This window comes from Strigops habroptila, chromosome 5 (assembly GCF_004027225.2).
Source record: "Strigops habroptila isolate Jane chromosome 5, bStrHab1.2.pri, whole genome shotgun sequence".
Classification (NCBI taxonomy): domain Eukaryota; kingdom Metazoa; phylum Chordata; class Aves; order Psittaciformes; family Psittacidae; genus Strigops; species Strigops habroptila.
This window is the reverse complement of record NC_044281.2, coordinates 74,591,289-74,617,924: the sequence shown is the minus strand read 5'-3', so window position 1 is coordinate 74,617,924 and position 26,636 is coordinate 74,591,289. Positions and strand designations below refer to the sequence as shown.

General features: G+C 35.4%; 1 protein-coding gene across 5 annotated transcripts in view; it reads right to left on the bottom strand.

The window, feature by feature from the left end:
• The window catches only part of ATRNL1 (attractin like 1), a 513,588-nt gene that overhangs the window by 212,712 nt on the left and 274,240 nt on the right, over positions 1-26,636 (bottom strand). For all 5 annotated transcript variants that reach the window (XM_030487970.1, XM_030487973.1, XM_030487971.1 and 2 more), the window contains exon 26: positions 16,011-16,089. In XM_030487970.1, coding sequence (XP_030343830.1) covers positions 16,011-16,089 — 79 coding nt within the window. The remainder of the gene's footprint in view (positions 1-16,010; positions 16,090-26,636) is intronic.

Here is a 26,636-nt window from a genome sequence, read left to right as displayed (position 1 = left end):
CATTCAATATCAAAGGCACTTTCACTTAGGCTTCAACAAACATTTCTCTAGAAGAAGAAAACTGTACATTAATGAGACATACTAAATATGCTCAACAGCTAAAATGGGAATGAAACTCTCCAGAACTTCAGAACTTTCTTCATTATTATCAAAAGCACATAAGCACCACTTGACAAACTTTTATGTGAGTATGGGGGGCAGTGCCACAGTGTATTTTTTTTGAGCCAAAACATTATTCTAATTTAATCAGATAAAAAAAACCCAAACCTACTTATCATTTGATTCACCATCTTTCATAAACACTTCTACTTTCTTACCATTTCCCTTTGTTCACTTAATTACTGGATTGTTTTAAGAATGTATGAAGATCAAAAGCTGATTTTATGGCACTTTGAGGTATGAAAATCAAAGATAATCATAAACAAAAGATTATTAAAAAAAAAGTTTGTTACCCTCTAAACATAAAAATTTTATTTTTAGAATATGATTTTCCCTTGCTTAAAGTAAAATTAGTGTTTGGGAATGGGATGCACTATGAACTGTGTTAGATTCTTCAAAGCAATCACACCCACCTGATGTAAAGCCTAGCGGAGGTAGGTACAGAACAGATGCAATATGAAGTCACCATGCACATTTCACCATATTACAGTGCTTGCATATCTCAATTTTCTTTAAAGGCTAGAAGGCTCTATACAATATCATGATGGGGCATAACACTATATAGATAGAGGAACTAAAATAATTGTTAAAGGCGAAGTTTTAACCCCACTAAATCAGTAGTAGCTTCTACACGGATTCCCTTCTAGCAAGATTATGTATTTAAAATTTTAGTCTGCCTCCTAGAACATCTAGAAAAAGCATTCAATGTAGATGGAGTTATGTCTGCATATCCCTTATTTGCTCATTTCCCGCTTGTGCCAATTTATTATGGCAAACTAATGACATACACTTTCTGTTCATGATATTATAGGCTACCTTATCCCACAAGGCAGAACTAACTGGCAATAACTAATACTTTATTCAGAAGAGTGTTTACATATAGTTTGAAAATCTTTATTGTATCTGATTTCTTTATGACACTTATATGAGAGCAATGATGAGTAGATAAGGCTAACCCTTACCATGAACTCTGGGGAATATACTGCCTTGAGTAAGATAGGAATGAGTTTTCATACAGAAACAAATGTGTGGACCAAGCCAATGTTTTTCATATGAAATGTAAAAAACGCAATTGATCTCCTACAAATATCACTAATATATCTTTGACAGACTTCAGTTTCAAGTAAGTTCTTCAACTGGGGGGTAGCAGTCCAGTAAATACTGCTTTTGAAATTAGCTGCATCCCAAACTGCTAACAGAGGGCCAAGTCCCATTGAGGGACTGAGCCTACAAGAAGCTGAATCTCTGATGAGAGAAACATTTTGTAAACACTACTTTCCCACTTGAAGGACACTGAGCAAAATAGTATGAAAATACTGCATGACAACTGTCTGCCTGAAGACTCCCTCCATTATGGGGCGAAACACAAAGCTAGTATTTTCAGACAGATATATCCTGCTGCTCATGTTGGAAAGAATCAAATGAGAAAAAAGGAAATAAAAAAACCCCACAAACAGACAATACTTCCCTTGCTCTTGGAGTGAGAAGTCCCATAAACTATGAATATCTGTACTGGATGTAGGGACACTGCAGGATTGAGCAGTAAATGGGCACTTACAGAGCTTAAGAATCAGGACACAATGAAAAAGTGAAAAAGTGGTAGCAGAAACAGCATCCCATAAAATAATTGGATTAGAGAAAGATCCTTCAAAGATAGTGCAAACTTTTCAAAATTATGATATGAGAGTGACCTGAGCGAGATGCTAGCAAAATAGAGGGATATAAACTCTTGTTTGTAAGTCTTAGCTATGAATGAGAACTTTATACAGGTTGACAGTGAATTTTTGACCGTATCAACTACTAGGAAAAACTATTTACTGCTGGGATGCTAGACTACATTTTTTAACATCCTATTTTGCTAGCGATCCAGCTAAATCACCTTATTTCTTTATGTTAGAAATATGTACTTACTTGCCTCTTTCATCAAAAAAGTTTAATCTAAATGAAGCTGCTTGCCTTCCACTAAAAGTGATATTTTCAGCCTGTAGATAAATATCTTTGTCAAAAAAGGTGTTTGGTAATAGCTTCTATGCCACAGTATTATTTCCAATTAATAACAGCTTTGTAAGTAGACATATGAAAAACAAAATAAAAAGCAAATTGTAGGTGGTTTATTCGTTTGCTATTTGCATGCATATTTCAATTTGTAAAACAATTTAAAGCAATTTAATAGAGCTATAATTTAGCTATTGTGTCACACTGTGCTTGATCCAAATTTTTTACTCAAAACTATTTTTTAGGCACAAACAACATGAAAAAACTAACACATATTTAAATACTGATGATGTCCCAAACACTCTATTTCAGCAACACATATGTCCTAAATTAACATTATATTCATTTTAATTAGAATTTGCGTTTGAAAGAATTTTGCTCAAATTGTATGATTTCATGTAATTTGTATCAATGATCTGAGATAAAAGGAATGCCAAAGGTTATGTTTAAATTATTAATTATTTAAAGGAAAAAAGTATGCTTAAATTATGTTAGCTTCATGTCAGCAAACAACAAGCCATTCTGAAAGTAGTAGAAATATATTGTCCATCTACAGGATAGATAAACCATGTGTCATGGGATGCAGGAAAGCAAGAAGAATGACTCACAAGCATGCAGTATTCTACCTTTGATAAAAATTCTGTACATGTGTAAACCAGTGCTGTTGTAAAAAAATGTGTAGTGTATTTTAGAATACTGGTGAAACTGGTTCAGCTAAGGAGAAACCAGAATAACTGCAAATTATGCATTACAGAAAAATGAAAGTAAAATTAAAAAACAACAATAAAATACTTGCTCAATTTCTGATCTCTACGGTTTTCAGTTTTAATCTCAAATAAGCTATCTTGCCTTGCTCACCACTCTTACATAGAAGCCAGTAGAATTGCACAATGAAAGGGATTTTAGGTCCAGAACAATTAATCCATCTCAGTCAATTCATGAAATCAAAACCCGCAAGTATTAAAGTTAAAAGATATGGACTTAAATGGTATGAAATGTAAGGGACTAGTTTTGACCCCAATTTTCTAGTATCCGAGGTTTTGCAAGTTTTAACCATAGTACATGACATCAATAACATCAAAGGCTGCATTTATGCATGCAAGATTTATAAAGAAGAAAGCTGCTACTAAACAGCTTTTTCGGTGGAAAAACAACTGAACTTCTGGATAATTACTTGCCTTTATCATCATTTGGGACACAGCTCTGCAATGAAATTATAGCTATCACTGTAGATTTTACAATAATCTTTAATGAGGAAGTGCAGGTAGCATTATAGCACTATTACAGGTATATGCTGCTGTAACTTCATCTCACCTAGCAGGAGGCACTCTAATAGAAGCTCTTGGAGCAACCTGGTCTAGTGGAAGGTATCCCTGCCCATGGCAGCAGGAGCTGGACTAGGTGATCTTTAAAGGTCCTTTCCAACCCAAACCATTCTGTGTTTCTGTGATAAATAAAAATGCTACTCGTATGTACAAAATGCCTCTCCCTGACTTCAACATGAAGTGGGTTTGGTTTTTTTAATCCTAAGAACATAATGGTTAAAAGACACTTGTGACCCAGCTTCTAGTATTTCCAAATTTAATACATGTATTCTTTAACTGCGTAACTTAAGTCATCAATAAAAACACTGATGAGTTCTAAAGCTAGGCCAAATCTTTGACTTAATGCACTTACCTACAGTCAACATGTAGTTAACACCTCATTTTACTGATAAAGAACACCTAAGTATGTTTTTTTCTGACCAGTTTTGCACCTATTCTACAGCTATGTAACATGACAATGGTTCCTTGCCTTACCTATTAAATATCATGTGACACACTTTTTAAAGCCTTTATAATGCCAAAGCAAACAAGCATCAGATGCTTTCCTCTCCATTTAAGAGAGCTTTTATGCTACCTTGGAAGAAAAGCATATTCTTTTCATGTTATTTGTTTATTTGTTCATGAAAAAACATCTAGGTTTTTAATCTTTTTTTTTCACAGGTGCTTACAAACAGCTTAGATTATGTTGAAAGATGTTTTTGCAAATGAATTCATTCTCTGGCTCCTCTTTTCCTCCCTTTCTACCAAAATGATTTATGTTCATTGTTTTCTATGAGCTTCCTGTATACCGGATGCCCCAACCAGAGGTGAAACTTAGACATTTCATGCACGGTTGATTTAGTCATTAACAACACTAACAATCTGGACTTGCTTTCCGTGCAAATGGGCAGGAGGACAAGTTCAGGATTATTACTAATGGACACTGTTAAGGTATTAAGTCAAAATGTTATGTGTCTGATACTTGCATGGGTCACAAATGCACGGGTATGATATTTTTGTAACATGCTCCCACTGCTCTGGAAATATTATTCATTAATTTTGTGCAGGCATAAATTATTATGGTAGGTAAAAAGTGGTGCAGTAGAATCAGTATAACAGCATAAACCTCTAAGAAATGGGTGACTGGTTTTAATTAAGCTGAAAATGAAATATATGAGATATTTCATACTTTCACAATGTATTTTATCAAATATTCAAATATGTATTAAATATAACAAATCAAAATAACAGACTGTATTCACAATATGTTTGTACTCTGACTAGTAGTAATGCCCCCAGACAAAAATTAAGAGAGAAATCCAGTGTCCATTTCACTCCCTTTTCCTGCCTAAATGGACAGACACCTAAATAAATTGCCTAGAGACAATCAGGATTATTGCAGAATGAAGCAGAACGTCATGAGAATAAGTTCCCCCAATTAATAGCAACAGCATCTTTAATGAAAAGCATATAAAGACCACCTGTATAACTGATCTCATTTTACAGATGGCAAATGGATGGCCCAGGCAGCAAAGCGATTTGCACCAGGGCACCTGTAACACCAGTAAGGAAATGACTGTCTTCCAAACCCAAACTTCTGACTGGGACATGCGATTCCCTGCCTGCCTCCCCCAGTAGTATTTGTGACCATGGCTGCACAAATATAAAAGACTGAGAAACTACAGCTATTTAGATATGATAAATCTGATTAACTGGGATTTTCAAAATGTATGTGGAGCACAGAAAACCAAAAAATGTCAAGCTACAGGGTTCACCGTGGTTTAATTTTTGCTAATTGCATGTGGGTCAATTGATTGTTAAAGCAGTCTAGAGTAATTTACTGATATTACAATTTAACTGCCATGGTGCACTCAATCCAATAAATTCCAACCAAAATATCAAACGGTATTCTCTTTTCCAGAAATTAATTGTGTATAAATTGAACAGCATGGGTAAAAATAATGGTCTGTTCAAATATTCCCTATAGTACTTTTGCTACTATACAACTGCCCTAAAATAACATTACATTAATTTTAATTAAATTTTGCATTTCAAAGCAGTTTTTCCACACATAGTATGGTTTTATGCAACTTCTGTCAATACTTGAAGATAAAAGGAAAGCCAAAGGTTATATGTTAATTATTAATTATCTGTTGAAAATGAATGTAATGAGCTTAGTTTATATCAGGTCACATTAACTCTCAGCTATTGTTTGTGAACCGTTGGAGCAATAAAAACTACAGCTCCAGGAAGGATAAACATTGCATTATTATATCCTTGAGAAAGAATAACTATTCTACCTTTTCGTAGACATGCTTTCTTCTAAAGGTTTTTGGGGATTTTTTTTTTCCCCACCCTAAGGTTCTACTATTACTTTGCATTTGCAGCTTCCTCAATAAATAAGCATACATATGTAAATTTTGTCACCATGAGCCTACTATTACTTCCTACTCAGAGAAGGGGGAGAAGCCTAGAAGGTGCCCAGATGAAATGCACAGCCACCATTTGCTCAGATGTATGACACCAAGGAATGTTTGCATGTAAAAATATCTACCAAAAGTGGAGAAGTTCCCCACAGAATTTGTTGATAGCAACAATACTGACATTCACAGCACTGAACACATTCAGCTAAGAGACCCCGATCAAATTAGTGAAGTTAGTTTTCCAGTTGCATTGATATTTGCATTTGCTTTGCATTGAAAATTATTAAAGCTCTGACCTTAGCAGGGAGACATCCACATATAAGAAACTTAATGCCTTCAAATTATTGTTTTTTAAGAAAGAAAGAATAATTGCATACATTATCAACACTAACTTTAAGAGAGGAAAAAGGCCAATGTGGATATTTTATAAGGCACGTACTATCCATGCTGGGCAAAGTGAAGTGCAAACACTTTGGAATTGATTCAGGCATGATAGTAATCCTTCTTTACTGCTACTCAATTGTACACATACAGAAATGTACCTAAAAATCAGCTCTGAAAAAATTCTACTTTATATTTTAGCAAGAAGCAGCTAGATGTTTGTGGAAGCAGATATATTTGTGAAAGACCATCAATAATATTGACATCAGTTGTCAACAGTCCAGTAGCAAATGTTCCATAAATTAAAAGCAATCACAATTATTGTTATCATGTTTTAACATAACTTTTAGAAGACATGATTACCATTCAACTGTAAATAAACAGAATTTTAGGTAGAAAGGAGGAGCAGAACAAGAAAGAGGAACTATTATATATCTTGGACTATATATTATCTTGGACTATATATTGTCTTGGACTTTGAGTTGCTTCCCTGCTCTTTGGAAGAAGGACGATTCTGACTTAAGTTTCCTTCATGCTACTCCTGTTGCAGGTAACTCACCTGGGCCAAAGTTGTCTACCCAGTACTACCAAAATTGCTTCCAATTCTGAGAAAAGCAAAGGAGGAACTAGCGCGGAGTATTTGCATTTCTCTCAAAAAGCTCTTACTGTAAACCCTCAAACCTTTTCACTTCCTCTTCACAGCAGAGTTCTTCCAAGTTTCTAAGCATTTTTGTTGTTTGCACCTAAGTCCACTCATTTCTTTCTTACAGGGCTGTGCAGAATTAAAGGTTTGTTTTGTGTTTTAACAAGGAAAAAAAATTGACACTATACTGCAAACACAGAGGAAATATAAATGTAAAGAAGAGTCTCACTACTTCGGGCCAATATTCAACACCTGCTCTTTTGTTTTTGTTAAGAGTCAAAAATGAATCATCTATTTTGGTGCAATCCTCTTAATTTACAAAGAACATATTCAGCATCCTCATTCTTTTAACACTGTGGAAACAAATCCAAGTGACTATTCTCGAAATTCAAAAGAAGTTATCTGGCCTCGTCCCAAGGCCCCAGTAAGGATTGCCTTTCTCACTGTCTGCTGCTTTTTGCTGACAGGTAATTCACTAATAATTCTCCTAAGGCTCTTATGTTTACAGCTAGTCCCATGGAAACCTCTCAGACCATACAGCTCAAAGGCTCCTTAGGCTCTGCCAAGTTGCCAGTTGTCTCACAGACTCTTTTTCATGTTGGAAAATTCTTTCTCTTAAATAGCCTTAATTTTACCTTTCTGATAGCTTGAAAGCTTAACCTAGCACACTTGCAAGATTTAACAAGGTCTGTGACAGACAGCAGTAACTAATATAGTCTATTGTAACATTAGTATTATCTCCAGCAATATTTTATACTAATATTTAGTAATCTCCGATAATAAATTCTACTGAACAGAACACCACAACTACTAATTTTAAAGCACTGTTATCAGCATTAACACCTACATCCAAGCTTCCTTCTATGCATACATGCAGGAATCACACATAATGAAACTAATTTGTTTTGATTATTCCCTTGTGGGATTCTTCAGGCTAACTATACTACGCAAATGTAAGAAACTTTGGTTATTATGTTAAGAAAAGCAAACAATTTTCTTCTCCTGATCATATGCAGATATAACAAAACACCTATTTAATGTTTTCCCTCATTTATTTATTTTTTAAATGAAGAGAAGTAGCCCACAACTTTCTTTGCAAAAACTATTGTCATCTGTTATCTTCTGTACTGTCTGAATTGTTGTGGAATGAAGAAACAGATCTGTTTGTTAGTGAGCTTTTATAAATGTCTCTTGTTAGCTAAAAGTGGGTGTTTTACCTGCACACATACACTGGTTTCCAGTGTCTTTTACATATACTTGTTTAAAAAAAACTTATTTACATGTACGTACTTTAGGAGAAAAAAGGACTAGAGGTACTAGAGCTAGGAACGAATTTTCATAGCTTAGGTGTGCATCCCTGAATAAACAATTTGGCTTTATTTTTGTTCCAAACTTGGGGTGGGGGGCAGGGGGGGTGGGAGGGATACAGAAGCCAACTCTTTATTTTCGATTTACAGATTGTTTTCATCGTTAACTAAAAAAAAAAGGAGGTGGGGGGCAAGACTGCTGCCAAAGAATATGGTAGTACAATGTATAAGAAAATTATACACCTATTTGAGTTCTAAAGCAGAGCAACTTCATGAGAAAGATATAGTATAATATAATGCTCTTGAATTCTCCTTTGGACAGGATGACTTTGAGATGAAACTGATAAACTTATGAAAGGGAAGATATGCAAAGGAAACCAGATCACTACTTTTTGTGTTTCAACATACTCATCCCCATGCTTCAGGGTTTACATTGTCTCCCTGTAGTGTTTTCAAAGGAATGTTTTCACTTGATGCATAATCTGGCTTCCATTTTTTTCTCTACCTCACCAGTGATTTTATTGGTACAGTTAATTTCCTCCAGTCTACATATTACTTTAACACAATTCCCACAGATCTCTTCCCTCCATAGGCCTTGCCATCCTCCTAAAGGGCACGGAGGTTTAGAACTGTGTCGGGCCCAAACAAAACTTGGGTCAACTCTAGGCAGTCATGGCCACAATGAATTCCTACTAAAGATGGCAATTCATAAGCAGAGTTGACACAAGAAAGCTAGGATTACTTCCTGGCATAAATGCCTTTGGCAGGAGCCACATAGCCTTCAATAACTAAGATAGGCTCTTCAATCTCATGCTCGTACTCTCATAAGAATTGTTCATGGAAGCCTTTTAACACTGTATGATGTTTTGAGATATCTGCATTAGATAGATAAACTTTGCTTAAGTCACCACCCCCAAATAAATCCTTCCAATACAATATTGAGTCTGTCACCAATACCATCTAATAGTTCTCTTTACGGAGAAAAAGCATGATGTGAGCAGTGCTAACGTAGTAATCAGACGCTTATTTTTATGAAGTGACAGTATTATAAATAAAGCCTCAATTTTACAAAATTAAAGCGAAGATTAACTCCCAATATAGGAGAATTGACTCACTGGGTTATTTATATCATTAACAAGTCATCCCCCACCAGTATCACAATGAACACTGCGAAAATTGGGTGAGATCAGTTGTCATTTGCAAGTGTCTCTTATACTGACTGCAGAGGGAGTCCTGACACAAGATCTAGTGTCAACTAACTAGCATATCACTTGAAAGGTTCATTCAAAGAGGAGCCTAAATTTCAGGTTGGAGAGAATTCAGAAAACGTCAGCCTAAAATAAATGCCCCAGTTATCCTCAATAAAACTAAATCCACAGTTGAAATAAGCAGTCATAGCTCAACTGATTTCAGAAGAGCTTGAGCAATGTAACAAGTTGAGATTCTGGTCCTATGAATAGCTCCTTCGCCTTCAGTAGGATTACTCACGCAGTCTATGAGTAAGTACATATAGATGTGCAAGATATTTGCTAAGCAACAAACAAGAAGCTACCAAAAAAGAGAAGTGATCTGTGAGGTTAACAACTTTCAAACGTAAAGCATATAATCCTGTAAAAACCTACACACATGAATAGTATTATGCTTCAGGGTACTTTAATTATATGTATTAATATTTCTTGGTTTCCTTATATCTACAATTGGTGGTTCCTTGACCACATTAAAACACATAAATGAACCAACGTATGCCTTTTGCTCCTTCAGGTGTTGTTCAAGAATGCATCATATTCTATGCATATTAATATCGCTAAACTAAACATGTTGCATTCCATAAGCAATATTATATGCACCAAAAGTCATTATTGCCTTTTCCAAAAGGAATACTTTAAAAATGCAAGTATCATTACAATATAAAGTAAAAAAGCTCAAGCTGAAATTCACATATTATGTACATTCATTAGTACTATCAACATAGGTGAACTTTCTTGTTCTTATTAGAGTTACCATAGAAATGAGCCTAAAGGTATTATATGACTTGTTGCTGTTATTAAGAAGTAGTCTATTTCAGTTTCATGTGCATGTTTTTAAGAATCTTTGAATATTCAAGAGAATAAAACTACCTTGATATTAAAATTAAGGCTGGAAAGGTGGGGTTTTTTTAAACAAACATAAGCTTATTAAATAAAATGAAGCAATAAGTTGTGAGGCACCCACACACTGTGTAAAGCAAGCATTCTCTAACTCCACGCTTTTATGCCTGTATAGGTTATTCTGTCAGACAGGCAAATGATGCACAGCTGACTGTGTAATGAAATGCTATATATAAATATGAAAATTCCAATAAAGAAATTATATTAACCTTTAAAGGTAGGCAAGTACTTTACACATATAATACCATGCTTTCAAACATTGTTACGTAAATGCGCAATCATGCATTACTTCCTCATTGCTCAAGAGACTTCTAGTGTATTACAAGAGGAAACAAGACTCTATGTCAGCTTTTTAAGATATGCAAGCTTTCTAGTGTGTAATTATAATACTATGTAAAAAAGGAGATTTTCTTAAGAAAAGATGTAAAGCTGCATTTTAACTAATTGACCAATACAATATACACAGATGAATATTTCAGATGAGATATAAGGAAGAAATTTTTTACGATGAGGGTGCTGAGGCACTGGCACAGGTTGCCCAGAGAAGCTGTGGCTGCCCCATCCCTGAAAACATTCAAGGCCAGGTTGGACGGGACTTTGAGCAACCTGGTCTAGTTGAAGATATCCCTGCTCATTGAAGGGGGGTTTGGACTAGATGACCTTCAAAGGTCCCTTCCAGCCCAAACTATTCTATGATTCTATATAACACAGAATGTTTGCACACAGATGTGTTTTCTGTGTGTCTGGGAGGATGGGAGAGGAGTATGTCAGTAGGTACATCAATGACTGCACACTTTTGCACTAAAGGTAACAATTCTTTAAAACATCTGGCTGAATAAATAGTACAAAGTGTATCTGAGCAGCAACTGCTTTATCTTATGAAGGACGAATACTTTGCTAAAATACCTTATGTAGAACCTGTGCGGTTTATAATCCCATCTGTATGAGTTTGTTAGTGACCTCAGTGTAATCTTGTCAGCAAAAAGAAAAGTTCAACACACTATTAATAAGAAATCATTTGGATGCAAATTTTATCTGCAGTGTGGTGCCTTTCAATCAGAAGAAGTTCATGAGGCAAAACATTTGAGCCACTACAAAACTGGCAGGCAACCTATCAAGCTTTTCAGTAAAATGATCTATGAACAGATTCTCTTGCACCCATTCACAACAGAAGATTGAATGAATACTTTAGATATGAAACATGCAGAGACAACAAATAATATTCTCTTCAATTTTCTTATTTAGTAAATCTGGGTGATATATCTTTTTTTGTTTAAAGAAGGAAAACGGAGTCAGATTGAAACTTCATGGATGGGCTCTTGGGTGAATTCTGGGTATAAAATGCAAGAAGCCTAACAAATCTTTTGGGAGAAAATGACAGCTCTCCGTTTTTCATCCAGAGAACTAACAAGTGAAATTTCACCAAAAAGGTCTCGGTAGAAAGATTTGTGAGCCTCTGAAGGAAAAAGAAGGATGTGAGATTAAAACCTAGAGTACATATCTGATCTTTTTATGTAGTTCTAAAAAATGCTTTGCTGCTCCTAAACTTTGCAATACTTAGGAACTCCCTTAACTTATTTGACAAACAAATATATCTTGCCCTTATTCTACTCCTACATGAATTTCCATGCTTACCTGCAAATGTTATCCTGCTCTCTAAGTAGAAATTTGACGTTTGGTACCCACAAGAATGTTCCAAATTCTTTCTGGCTTGTTTTCTCAAGAAATATAGTGCCATAAGAATACTGCTTTGGAAATCATCTCATGATATTCCGTATTATTTCTTTCAAGTACCAAACTCTCTTACATGAGCAATATTTCATGTTGTTACTTCAGCTTTTATTAAGGCCTTTTTTTAAATGTCGTGATCCATGTGAAGGATGGGTGGGGGAAGCTGTCAAGGGATGCCAGGCAGGAGGCTGTTCATGTTTTCCTGCTCAAAGTTGCATTGATCTTTTCAGAACTATGAAATAAAGGAATGATACTTCCCACTTTCTTTCAATGCAGAAAGTGAATAACTTTGATGGTATAAGTTGAGAGAGAGTCTATGTGCTGTCTCTTGCCCTTTCAGAAAGCAGGAAAGAAGACAGGCTCAGCCAGGAGTTAAAGTATAAATATAGATGTTCAAAAAGCCTTAGATAAAGTGTATCTTAAGAGGCAGCAATGTAAGTAGGAAGAAGATGAGAACCAAAATTTTGTTATGAGTAAAAAAAAAATTATCAAAACTCAAGGACTTAGCTTAGGCAAAAATGATTTCAACTAATTAAATCATAAAATAATCAATATGGGAAAAGAAAAGTTAAATTCAGTGTTGACAAACATCAGTTAGTCTTTTGGAAGACACTATTTATTGATTTTCATATATATATACATATTAAAAAAAAACCCTACAGTTTCTTACATATACATATAAAAGAGCCTAAATTCAAATGAACTGCTCAGTAAGAATTGGTCAGTGCTCTGAGCAGTGGAAAGCAAATATTTGCTCGATGAGCAATGAATTAGGAAAGAAACTGGAGAGTGAATTTCTGAATTCATGGGAAAATTGAGACATTCCCACTACAAATGGCAAACAACTTACTCTTGCTTTGTGTTGGATTGAGGCCATGCTACATTCAAGTTGGAATCAATAATGACCCAATTTAGCCAAGCACTGAAGTCAGAACGCAAAAAAGGACAAAGTTCTGAATTTTCAGCTACACATAGAAATCTACAAAAACTTCAAAAAATTATTTGCTTACCTCAACAGCCTGATAAAATTTATTACTAAAAGATCACAAGAACTGGATAGTAAAGTTTCTCCTCCTTTAGGGGAAAACAGATTGAGATGAACAATAAATGGATGCATAGCTATTAACGGCATGCTTTTTCATATGTTTGTGTTGTTAGGTTTCACTTCTTACTGCAGTTTGTATCCATATTGGAGGTAACACTTACAGAGTCAAACATTCCTGTTTTTCAAGAATGAGAAAGAGATGGAAAGCTTCTCTGCTAAGTAGATGGGCTTTTAAAGTAGGTACTTAATAATTCTTTTCAACAATAGATTGCCTTCTACTTGTATGGTTTTTTTATACCACTTAGTTGTAACACTTCATTCTAAAGCCTTACAAAATGTGCTACCTATAAAAACAAATTCTCTGATCTAGATTAGAGGAAAATATTATGGGGAACATTATGGAAAATTTGTGTTTGACATGAACTGCTGCTGATGTGCAATAGCAGATTGAAAATAAATGAGATTTGCTTAAACATTTACATTTCGTAATGCTGCCACAATCTAGGTACTGTTTCACACCTCATTTAAAATAGGAAGAAATACATACTCATATAATTTTGAAATTAAACAAAGAACATTTCTGAATGAGAGACAGCTAAGTTTCTCTAGTTCAAGAAAAACCAAGGATCAGAACTGAAGCATGGGTCTCAGAGTTTTAATCCAGTTGCCATGTATTTCTGGTTTACTTTTCAGAAGAAGCTGATTCATATTTATGTTTTATTTATCAGGGATTTTAGATGAGCTTTCATTCAGTCTTAGAATGTCATTAGGAAAATAATAAAAATAAGAATAATAAAACCTGGAAAACTTTAAAAAACTATAAAAACTTCTTATATGAGAATGTGCTCTTCGTAGGATGATGCCTACAGACTGCATTAAAAATGCTCTATTTCAAACATCTAGGAAGGAAACAATGGAAAACAGACTAGATCCCCCAGATCCGTTAAACTCATACGCTCATATCTGTTCTTAAACTAGCCAATAAAACATCCTTATTAACATGATAAATGAAATCAAAGAATTGCTACATTCTGCCACAATATAATTTTAAGCAGAACTATTAATAAGTATTGAGACAAACTCAAACGAAATACTAATAAGTTGAACAGAATACTGCAGTTTAAAGTAACTTTCATCTGTATTTTGCAAGTAATAACAAGTACATGAGCACTTGCCCTTAGAGGGAGAATATGCTTAACAATATTTGTGTGAATAAAAAAAAAAAAACCTAAATGAAATAACTACCATAATATATATATTTTTCTTTGGAGCACCAGTTCAAAGCTAAACCTGGACATTAATACACTATACTTTCAGTGAGAGAAAGTTGTTAAGTGCTAGTTACCTGGTACCTTTAAAGCACGTATACATTCACTGTAGGCTACATTAAAAGTTATTTAAACATTTATAGTCCTAGTATACTAAGAAAAATTAGCTAATGAAAGACTTGGATTTTTTTAAGTCTAGATTACAATATCATTAAGCAAGTGTTGTTTCCAAAATTATCAGGATTAGAAACCTCAAAGGCTAAAAAAATCACTGTCTAAAATTACACATCTTATGAGAACCAAATCACATATGACAATTATCAGTATACATCATCTGAATCATTCTATATATGTATAGCAGTACACATAACCTATGTTTAATCTCATTTGATTTTAATCATTTATTAAACAGATAAGAACAAATATTTGGGCCAAATTTTCCAACACAGCTATAACAATTTAGACAACAAAAGAATAAGGTGACTTTATGTATGAATATTTATTGAAGAGCTTCAATTGTGCCATGGTTTTAATGACAGAACTACTGATACTAATGGAGATAGAATTTTGCTTACAATAAAAAAAGAATTACAAAGAAAAGAAAATAAAAAAAGAAATCATAAGCTCCTTGCAGAGAGGGTTGTTTACGTTCCAATGACTGTCGATAACAACACAGCCTCAGTCACAGCATCAAATAGCTTCCTATAAAGTTTGAGATGCTACAATATGATCCTCTGTGTTCATGCAATTTACTAATGCTTTTGCACTATTATTTTGAGACTATTAAGAGTACTGAGATGCATTAAACAGTATAACCAGCCTGTCAAAAGATGTGATTACCTCTGTGCTTAGCATTGGTGCAGCCTCACCTTGAGTACTGTGTGCAGCTCTGTGCCCCACAATTTAAGGAGGTGAAGGTCCCTGAATGTGTCCAGGAGGGCAACAAAGCTGGTGAAAGGGCTGGAAGGCATGTTAGCCTCCTGTGAAGAGGAACTGAGGACTGTGGGCTTGTTTGGTTTGGAGAAAAGGAGGGTGAGAGGTGACCCCACTGCTCTCTACAGCTTCCTGAGGAGGGGATGTGATGAGGGAGGCACTGATCTCTTCTCCCTGGGATGCCCTTATAGGATGCATGAGAATGGTTCAAAGCTGCACCAGAGGAGGCTTAGACTGGACATGAGGAAGCATATCTTTACTGATAGGGTGGTCAAACACTGGAACAGGCTTCCCAGAGATGGTTGGTGCCCCAAGCCTGTCAGTGTTTCAGACTCATTTAGACAATGCCCTTAATAACATGCTTCAACTTTTACTCAACCCTGAAGTAGTCAGGCTCGATGATTCTTGTAGGTCTCTTCCAACTGGAATACTCTAGTCTATTTAAATATTCCACCATAATGAAAATTTAGCTTTCTGCAACCTCATGCTGCAATTTCTCTAATTTTTGACAGCAGGAAGAAACAAAGTTTTCTTCTTCAGTCCAGGGTAGAAAAAAGTTTAGAGGGATATTTAAATTATGTATACAGGAAAAAGCAGAGGTGTGATTGTCCACCAAAGGTCTCAATTTATCCTGAAAGATAAAGCTACTACAATAATCTTAAAGTTATTGATACCTCTCTCCGTCGAGAAGCCCAACAGGTTTGTTTGATTTTCCAAACGACAGCGGCTACCAGCAGTAAGGATAAGAAACAACTGCAATTACAAAAGAAAAAAATAATTGTAACATAATGGTCTGAAAAAGCTTATGTTCTTAGGGTATCAAAGGTAATGAAAACACATTCAAGTGTGGGAAAAACCCCACAGAAATAGAGGAAAACTAAACTCTACCAGATGACAAACAACAGTCAACCATCCAAGTTCAAAGTCAAAAGAGAATGCACACCTCTGATGCTGTGGCCATCTCCATAAAATGCTATTACTGCCTCCATTAGCACAGCATAAGCTGCATTTACAACCATCCACATACCCACAACAGTCTCAACAAATATGCACTGCATGTTCCACATTTAGCAGATAGAAAAAGAGGGTGAAGGACAGCAAAAATTTGTATCAATCTATACTTCTCTCAGTTTGTGAATTCTGAGTATTTTCCTGGGACATGGGAACGATGACTATGCAGGGAGTATAATTAGTTTAAGTAACCAGGTTTGCACATGACAATAGGTCCGTTTTATCAAATTGAATACTTGTATGGTAAATTTCCCAGGGAGAACATTCCAAAGAACATTACCACATGACAGTCCCAAAGACACAACAGAAGAAAAAAGAAATCAAAATTATTAAACTTCTGCAGTGCACAATCAAATACAATATTTTTGGATTTGTAGCATTTAGCCCATTAAGGATTTGAACTCTCAACCTCTTTTAGTGAATTTCTGGATACTGACAAAAGGCTTCTAAAGTTCACACCTAATGTAACGCAGTCAGAAGATCATTTAATTTTTTAGACTTCGTTTTATAAAAGTATCTGGATTTTCTAGCTGAACTGTCAATCATATTAGCACATCTGCTGTACATGGTGTTTTTAATTAACACTGCGCTGCAACTATTGAATTTTACTAGTCACCTACAATTTTTTTTTTTTGCCAAAAAGCTTCAAAATTATATTCTTTAACAAACATGGGAAATAACACAAATTCCCTCAAGTAGTATAATTCAGAGGAGTACTGTGCATAAATGCAAAATATAATCATTATCCATGCAGTAACACTAATGTCTTCCTTTCTCCAGTCTTCTTTGAAAGCAAGTACAAGCTGACTGTGAATTTATATTTGGTGCCTAGGTAAAAGCAGAACACAAAAAACCCCACTGACCTCCAGAGTAAGTCCAGTTTTGCAGCAACATCTTTTAAGATTTTTAAACTAATAGCTGCTTAAAAAATACTATTTCCCAGAAATGTTTTCCCTACCATATAGTGTACTGTCTAGCTTGTAACTGCAACAGATGCTTAGGGGCGACATCACGGTACTGACCGGTTGCTATAAATGAGCATGCTGTGCATGAAGTAAGGTTAAGCCATTCCACTTACTCTTCTCCTCTACAGTCCTCCAAAAAAACTAAATTAGGGCAATATCAGCAACTCTGCTTAAAATGATGAACTCAAAGCTCCTGAAATTTGGAAAAGATTAATATATTCGAGAGAGCTGGAGACAAGAAACTAAGAGATCCTTGCACTGTGTGACAGCTTCATTACGACCAGGAACTGAATCTCTTTCCTTAGAAAATTCTGTCCTTCACATTTATTAATTTCCTGAACAATTCTCTTAGGCTAGTAGAAGAAAAAAACTTCAGAGTTCTGGCTGAAAAACTTCAGACAAATTGCTTCTGTACTCTGTATGTCAGTGGAGCTGGGTCACACACTGAACTTTTCTGCCATCAATCAAAACATCATTTAGTTTACACGTGAAGTCAAATTCAGAAATAAATGTTTCAAAGACACACCCATAAAATCATATAAATCATTGGAAAGTGCAGGATTGAGGATTTGAAATGCTTACTGAACACTTTCGTATCATCTTTTCTTGGCTAGTAAATATGAAATATTTCACTTCTGTTTTTTTTTTTTAATATAAATAATAGAAGGAAAAAATAATCAAAATTCATGTTAACAAAAAGAAAGACATGGAAAATAGATTTTGTCAAACAAACCTGGTTCCAGGCTGTGGTGAGATAATAGCCTTGGTTTATTTAGGGCAATAAAAATTACATCTGACTGCAAAGAATCTCACAATAGCGAGCGACTCGGCAATAAAATAAGAGAATGAAATTCAGTGACAATGAACTGAAAACAATGTGAACAAGAAAAAAAAAAAAAAACCCAAACAAACTCTCTAGCTACAAATATACAATGATAGGTTCCAAATTAGCAATTACCACTCAGGAAAAACTATCTTCATTGCAGATAGTTTTTTGAACAGATCAACTGAATGTTTAGTGGCAGTCAAAACAGCAAATAGAATGCTAGGAGAGATTGGAAAAGGAATAAAGAACAAAAGAGAAAACATTAGAATGCCACTGCATAACTCTATAGTATGTCTGTATCTTAAAGCACACATCACCTCACCTCAAAAATTCTAAGTTGAACTTAAAAGATATAATGGAGTACAGTCAACTTGGCCAGGGGAATGGTATGGTAGAAATAAGATCTTTTCAGTTTTGAAACAATAGAGAATTGAAGTGAGATATGATAAAGACCTTAGCATCACAAGCAAAGAGCATAACAGCAGGACAAGTATAGATGGGTGCTCTGCAATCCCCCGGTATACTTAGCTGTTTCTTGTTTCAGAGATATAAGAAAGCACAATGTGAATAGTGTGTCAAAACAGAGATCAGTGCAATGCAAAGTAAATGAATTAAAAATTGGCCAGCTGACAGCTAAAAAGAAATTGTCAGAAGGGGACCAAGATTAGAAAAAGAAATTTCTAGACAGGTTTGCAAGGTTCCCAGTGTGTCAGAACCAGTCAGTTTTGATGAGACTGATATATAATGGCTGAGTTTTATGCATGACACAAAGACTGGAAAAAAATGGTTAATGGTAAGGAGGACAATGAAATCATACAGTGTGCTAATCCGTCAATTGCACCTATTTCAGCAATTTTCATTTATTTTTTTATTTTCAAACACAGTCCTTGCTAAATTGTATTTGTAAGAACAGGAATCAAGGCCTCATTGACAGAGCAAAAGACATACATTTCTCTTGGAGTTCAGTCTGACTGACCAACTCAGTATGAATTGCTGCTGGGATGCTGAGACAAAAAGGGTTAAAACAACCTTAAATACTCAGGCGCACAGCAGTAAGCAGCACTTGGAAGATGAATTTATCACTCTACAAGGTATCGCCAAAACAGATACTATCAGACTTTTTCTAGAAAATCTGGTATGTGTGTTTTTTAAAGGAGGTTGGAAATATGGAAAGAATAGAGAGAAGCATCACAAAAATATTTAAAGGTTAGGGAAAATATTTTACTGACAATGATTTAGCAAGCTCAATCATTTCACTTTTCAAAAAGATCAAGTGCTGACTTGCCTAAAATGTGTATGAGTTTCCATAGGGAGAAAATACCAAGGCTCTTATTCATCTAGCACAGAAATGCATGGTAAGAAACATTGGCTGGAAGCAGACACATTTGAATTAAACTCAGACATTATTATGATTTATTTTCCTTATCCTAAATCAATGTTACATATACTGAAAAATATTTTACTATGCTGCAATGACCAGATAATCTAAGATACAGAAAATGAATGGATGGTGAACAGGGAGTACAAAAAATAAACGTGCTTACACAGACTTGTCCACACGGTCATAGGCTGGGTTGACTACTTCTAACTGTCTAGTTGAGACTGAATGACAACCAAATACACAGCTAGATGCCTTTGAATTGCAGATGGCTTATGAAACCCTGACCCAGAGTACAGGGTGAATGACCTTCTGCACTTATGAATGCAAATCTTCCCAATAAGGCAATTATCACGCTAAACCGCACTTAAACCCACAGCAGTACGAGCATTATCATGATTACCAAGAGCCTAGAATAAAGAAATGATCGGCCAGAAGATAAAGACATAGCTTTGCACAGTTGCTCCTTTAAACCATGTGGAACAAAACAGGTGAAAACACTAAAAACCACGCTTGAAAAAAAGCGGTTCATCACCAGTGGTATGCGTTACAGACTGACGGAAAGTTACCTTAGTATTAAGTAGGAGACAATAAACAATAGGAGAATGGATGAACTGAAGAGAAAGAAGCCTTGAACATAAGTAGTTTATATCTAATGCAGTAAAGTGGACAGAGAAAGGCTGCAAGAGCATACAGGGTCTAGCAGTAAGGTGTAAGCTAGACAGATGATCTTCCCAGAAGGGCTCTGGGTAGTATGAGAAATACTGATTTAATAGAACACAGAAAAGGAAAACTGCAACAAATAATTACCGCATGCATAACTATTGTTGCAATGTACAGAGCAAATTCTTAACTTACAGAGGTCATATTTAGACGTATTTAGTGAAGCTCACAGACATGGCTGAGGAGTGAGAGGACAGCGTTTTCCGTAACTAAGAAACAATTTTCTCTCTTTGTGCGTTTAGAAGGAAGACTGAAAAGTGTAAAGGGAATTAGTGGAGGTGTTGCTGCTTGGTATGTGCAAATTGAAACAAAACCTGTAGACCATCTTTAAAGAAACTCAAATTATAGCAATAAATATGGGGGAAAATCTGGGAAATGTAATGGTCAGTGTGGTTGGACTAGATGAATTAATGACACACTTGTGCCTTAAGCTCTGTAATGCATTATAGAAACACTGCAGAATTCCTTTTTTTTTCTTCATTACATATTAATGCCTGTTATATATTGCATCAAAAGATTACTTGCATTAAAATGAAATAATTTACTTATTTTTACAGCAATGTAAAAGGAACTATTTCATGAAATAAATATAAATATTTTAAGGACCGATATTGTAAACAGAAGGTAAACAGAACAAAACAAAATGTTCTATCCTTTACTATTTCTGTTCTCATTCTCTTATTACTCACATGCAAAGAGAAATTAAAATGTCCAAAAATGTATGTAAACATTCATGCATGAATTATTGTTGGTTTTATGATTTTACTTAACCTGCTAATTTGCATAATAATTCAGCATAAATTTCTGTAGTGGATGAAAGCAAACACTTTCTCAAACTTTACCTTAAATCTATTATACTTTTAACTATTAAAATTAAGAAATGTGTGGGACTCTACCTTGAGCACCCATCACATTGACTCATCTTATGACAGGGGCCAAAGTCCATCAGCTCCGCATAGCTGAGTGCGGTGCAGAACCCCTAAGCTACCTCTGGTTAAGCCCACCTTGGGAGCACCGTATCTGTGCCAGCACAGTTTGTCAGGACTATTCTAACAACTCACAAGAAAACTGATGGTCTGTTAGCTTGACTGCAATGTCACAATAACACCATGCTCAGACACATGGCAGATATGTCCTTAGATTCCTGGGGGAATGCCTGTATTGCTGGTTTAGTGTGGATCTGGAGCAGGTTTTTGAATGAATCCCCTGGTTGCCACCACTGTTGTGCTTCAGCTCATACTGCAGAGCAATGTTGGAGCTCACAATGAGGAAGCTGAACTGGAAAGTGTGCAATGTACACTCCAGACACAAACAGGCTTTCAGTCAAGGTACCTAAATTAGAGCTAGTCCAAAGTGAAAAAAATACAAGACGCATATAGTGGGCGTCAGGTCCTCAGCATTGCTTTACTCAACAGATCCCCGATTTGTCCACGCTGCCTTCTGACAGAGAGCACCCAAAGACTACTTTATAAGGTTATTTAGGTGCATAGCAGTCCCACTGACTGCCCACGTCTATACTTACATGTATTTTAAAAGCTTCTCACAAGTCCTTTTTCTTTTTAAATAGGAGTTGGGGCATCCAGGCAATTATTGCTTCACTACTTGAACCTTGCTGTGCTGAGACACTAGTTAAATATCCCTCTAGATTCACAAACCTCTTGCCCACTGATCTCACTCTCTTTGCCAAGAGCACAAAAATGTACACTTCAACAAACAGCAACTTAACAGTGTTCCTATGCTGTATTAACGTTTCTCCTTCATACTATGCTATTTTTAAACATGACTAAAAAATAATAGTATTCAGCTAAAAAAAACCCTGATGACAAAAATCTTTTTAATGTAGATACATGCAAATAAAACAAGTCTCATATCTAACTTAATGTTTTTAAATTAGTATTGCAAAAGTTTCCTACGAGATCACATATACTGTTTTTCTAAGAACTGTTCTTCTGACATATTATTTACTATCTTTTTATTAGCAAATAGAGCACGTTTTAATTGATATGTTATAAAGCAAGCACAATTCTTCTAAAATAAAAAGAACCAAACAATTATTTCTCTGAAACCCTGTCTTCGAATAGCAATTATTGTCACAGCAATTGACTTCTTTCATTGTACTTGACAAGAACATTGTGTTTATGATTATGATCTGCTGGGTTTCAGCCATCCTTGCTTGTGTTAACCAATATACACATGACAAGCAACTCCAAAGAGTTCAACAGGATTATCTGAAGTACAAACCACTGTAAATATAATATTACGAGTCTAATACATATCTGAAAGAAGTCTAAAATTTTCTACGTTTTTAATGATTAATTAAATTGCTCTGAATCATACGGTTTTACAAACACTGTTATAAGTAGGAATATTTCAATGAGCAGCAATTCTGAATGATTTTGGGAATTAAGTGTTACGGTTTCAAATTAAAATGTGTGAAGACTTAGAGGAAAGCAATCTTGGCTAGCAAGGGATTAGGATATGCAGCTTCCAGTCCATGGTACCACAGAGTGCGGGTCAGGGAAACAAATCTTGGCTGATCTTGGGTGGACCCAAGATGTTATTAGCCAGTAGTGGTGTTTCCTGGTCAGAGTGAGGTCTGGCTGCCACAGCCAATGAAAGGCACTGCCAGCTAGGCCAGCATTACCAGCTAGGTGATTTGGGAATGTCCTTCTCTTATTCTTGCTAATCATGAGAAATATTACCAGCACCAACAGCTCCATGCACTGGCTGCACCATACACTCCATTTTCTGGGACCAATCAGCTAATAGTTGCAACCTTCTCCTCTTCAGCTACAGATATTTTCTTGTTGTACATCGTTAAAATGGCATGGGTTTTTTTTCATCAAGCTAGATCTAAGTCCCATTCTAAGTCAAATTTTTTCTGTCCCTGTTGTTTTAATAAAGTGATAGCTCCTGAGTCCAGCTATTGCCCCCCAGTTTTGCCATGAAATACAGAAACCCAAGGGAAATTTAATTCAACTGCGAACCTTATAATCCAAAAGCCATACAAAGGGTTCAAGCCCTTAGTTCTTGTTTCCCGAAGTGTAAGCTGAAAGAAACGCCTGAATATGAAGTAAAATATCTCGGATGGTATTTAAAATTTCAAGTATTACTAAAAATCATTTAAATGCAAATTTGTATTTATTTGTGTCTCAAATGGAATTCACACAAGTTAAGCAACACCTTTCAAGTTCGTTTGAAACTAATTACATGGATAATTCTTCTTAGTCAGATGACAATGATTAAAATGCTATTTTTGGATGCAGTCCTGAAAATCCATATATTCCCTAAAATCAATCTTGCATGAAAGTCACATAACTGCCCTTAAAAATTCGCTTCTCCCATCTCCATAACCACAAACCTTATGAAAAACAGAATAACAGTTAAAAAGAAATATATATATATATATATATATATATGGCCTTCAACTAACCTGGTCCCCCCAGGCAGAACCCTGTGTTTGGTAAGAATGCAAGGTAAAGGATATCCACATTAGATTGTTTTACTGTGTCATGATTGATTATCAGGAGCAGTGTCTGCACAGAGATGGAGTTCATAAAATTTCTGACCAAGGTTTTAAATGAAGATTTAAAAACATTATAAGGCAATAATGGAAACACCTTAGCTCATGGATTAAAAAATACATTCATATATGGAGAGTCAACTGAAAGCATTTTTGTTTAATATATGCAAAACTTCTAAAGATGGCAATAGAAAATCTGCATACCCTTTTCTGCAGTTCACATAGCAAAGTAATTGTCATGAACAGCTCTGCAGGTATAGCAAACACTAACACTTAGCTATTCCAAGGTGAGAAAAGGCTGACAGTGTATACAATAGGGATCAAAATTTAGAATAAACTCAAGTGTTAAATGGTATAAGCTTTCCCGTTTCTCTGAGTATTGAATGTGGTCTTTTGTTTTTTCTTGTTTGGGTTTTTTTAAGGAAACCTGAAAGAGTAGGTTTTGATGATTTAATATTCCTGCATTTTAACAGTGTTCTTCAATGCCAGCCTAACACTATCAAGCATCATCAGTACAGGCTCAAGTTATACCCCAAAGAGACATCAAACCTTTGTGCAGTTTTCCACCTAGTATCATAGCAGTTCTTTCAACTGAGAACAGGAGGCCACATCTAAAGAATTTCCTATTCCTGTTGTAGGCAAATACTACAATTCTTATTTTCATAACATCTGTCTCAGAATCATACACAAACTGCACACTTCTGTCTGGAAACAGATGTAGCTCGTACTTATTCTCATGCAGAATAAAATAAAAGGAAGAAGAAAGGCTGAGATGAAGCCATGGACAGAGTGTTTGGACTGCTGAGTAAAAATTCAGTTCAGAAAGTACATCAACACATTCTCTTTCCCTGGTAGATGAGACATTGATCATTGATGATCCCAAGCTTTATAAATGAAATAGTTTCAGAAACAATGGGCTGGGGGGGGATGACACCCTACTCCCCCATAATGAATTCCTGGTTTTCTGTGCGTTAGAGAGATTAGATGTTTGTTTTTATGAAGGAAAGAGAAGTTTGGCAGGTGAGTGTAATAGATCTTTCTTTGGAATTTCATCTCCCACAGATCAGATGGATATGAAGATGAAAATTTATTTCTATCTTGCAGGACTTCGGCAGGAAGATTGTAAAGGAATCCCTCAGAAAGGATCTTATTCCCTGATCTTCTGAAGAAAAATACCTCGGAAACACAGGGATATTTTAACTATTTTTAAAGAGCCCTACTAAAATCTCAGACTCAGTCAAGCTTTAAAGATATCTACACTGGCCACTGAAGGAGGAACATGAGCAAAAATTCCTCCATTATTTTTTGTTTAAAAATGGCAAACAGTGCTTAAATCTCAGAACTTGACATAACATTTTTGAATCAGTAGTACTCAGGTGGGTGTGAATTCATATCCTCCTCTAGCATCATCTGATCCAAGCAGCATTTCTTTTAGCGTATGACCTGTGTTACAGCTCTATCTTTGAAATTATTCAAACTAAAGCCCCTTTAAGAAACCACCTCCTATACAGCTACATGTTCAACCTTTTGAAATCCCAAATCAAACAATTTATTCCAACTCCATAAAGGTAGTTGGAATAAATTAACTTTACTTAAACTAGCTTTTAGGTGTTTCCTGAGCAACTCTAACCTGACAGGGATCATGGGATGATACCATTAATCTGTTGCAGCTGGACTCTTATTTGAGGAATTCTCATTGACTAACCATCAGGCTATTTTTAGCTGCACAGCCAAACAACCACCAAAACAGATGGAAGGACATGTGTGATTCAAGCTCACTATTACTCTCACAAGCCTTAAATGAGTTTGAATTATCCCAATGACACTATTTTCTAAAATATCTGAAAAGTTTGCACCCCAGCCACCTGGACCACTTATGTGTGTACACTGTGACTCCACTAAAGAAAAAGCTATTTAAGTATAGCTGTGTGAAACATATGTGAAAATATATTTTATATACATAAAAATAGAATTATGTAGGCATTATGAGAGAAGAATGGAGTTATAGAATGTCATTATTTTACTACTTAGATAAATATAAAACACAACACAAAAATCAAAGTAAAGTCTAGGAGCTGCCTCTACCCAAGTCCTTCTACCCAGAACATCTACACTGAGTGGAGCAACACAATATTCATGGTAGGTATACATGGACTGATTCATCCAAACACCGACATATGGCAGCACAATGCATGCCTGAGCACACAACACATAAACGAAGGTTTAGATGCACAGGCTGAGGTGCTCCAGCCCTTTTGCATGTAGAGCGTAACTTATTTGGGAAGTAATGAAGATTTATTGCAATGAAAGTTGCTTGTTGCCTTTAGGTGGCCCACTGGCCACAGTAAATGTTTTTGATAGTAGCAGCTTTTCTGTTTTGAGACTGGTTTTGGCAGTGGAGATCTACTGCATGGCAGAGGAGCCAAAATAAAGATTATGGGGAAATTAAAGTACTACCCCTGTGCTGTGCAGCTTTCTGACTCATTTCCACAGGACCATTGGATGTTGTTGTGGCACAGAATATTTGGACTGTTCTACAGAAGTTAAGAGAAACACATGAAAGGGAAATGAGCCTTAAAAGAAACAGTATACTGCCAAAAGCATGCTGTAAGTCTCTAAGGGAGACATTTAAAATTACCATTAGAAATGTAACCAAAATAATTTTGCTGAGGAAGAAGAGCAAAATTAAATAAAATAATAAACTGAAATTTCAATAATGTCATCAGTAAAGCTTCCCAATTTACGCTCTGAATGCACAACTGAAAACAGGAAGATTGAAGTATATCCATCTAAGTTTTATATAAATTATATTTTTAAAGTAAAGCATCAATGAAATGTCAACATAATGCATATTAGTTTATTAGTAAAAATGGA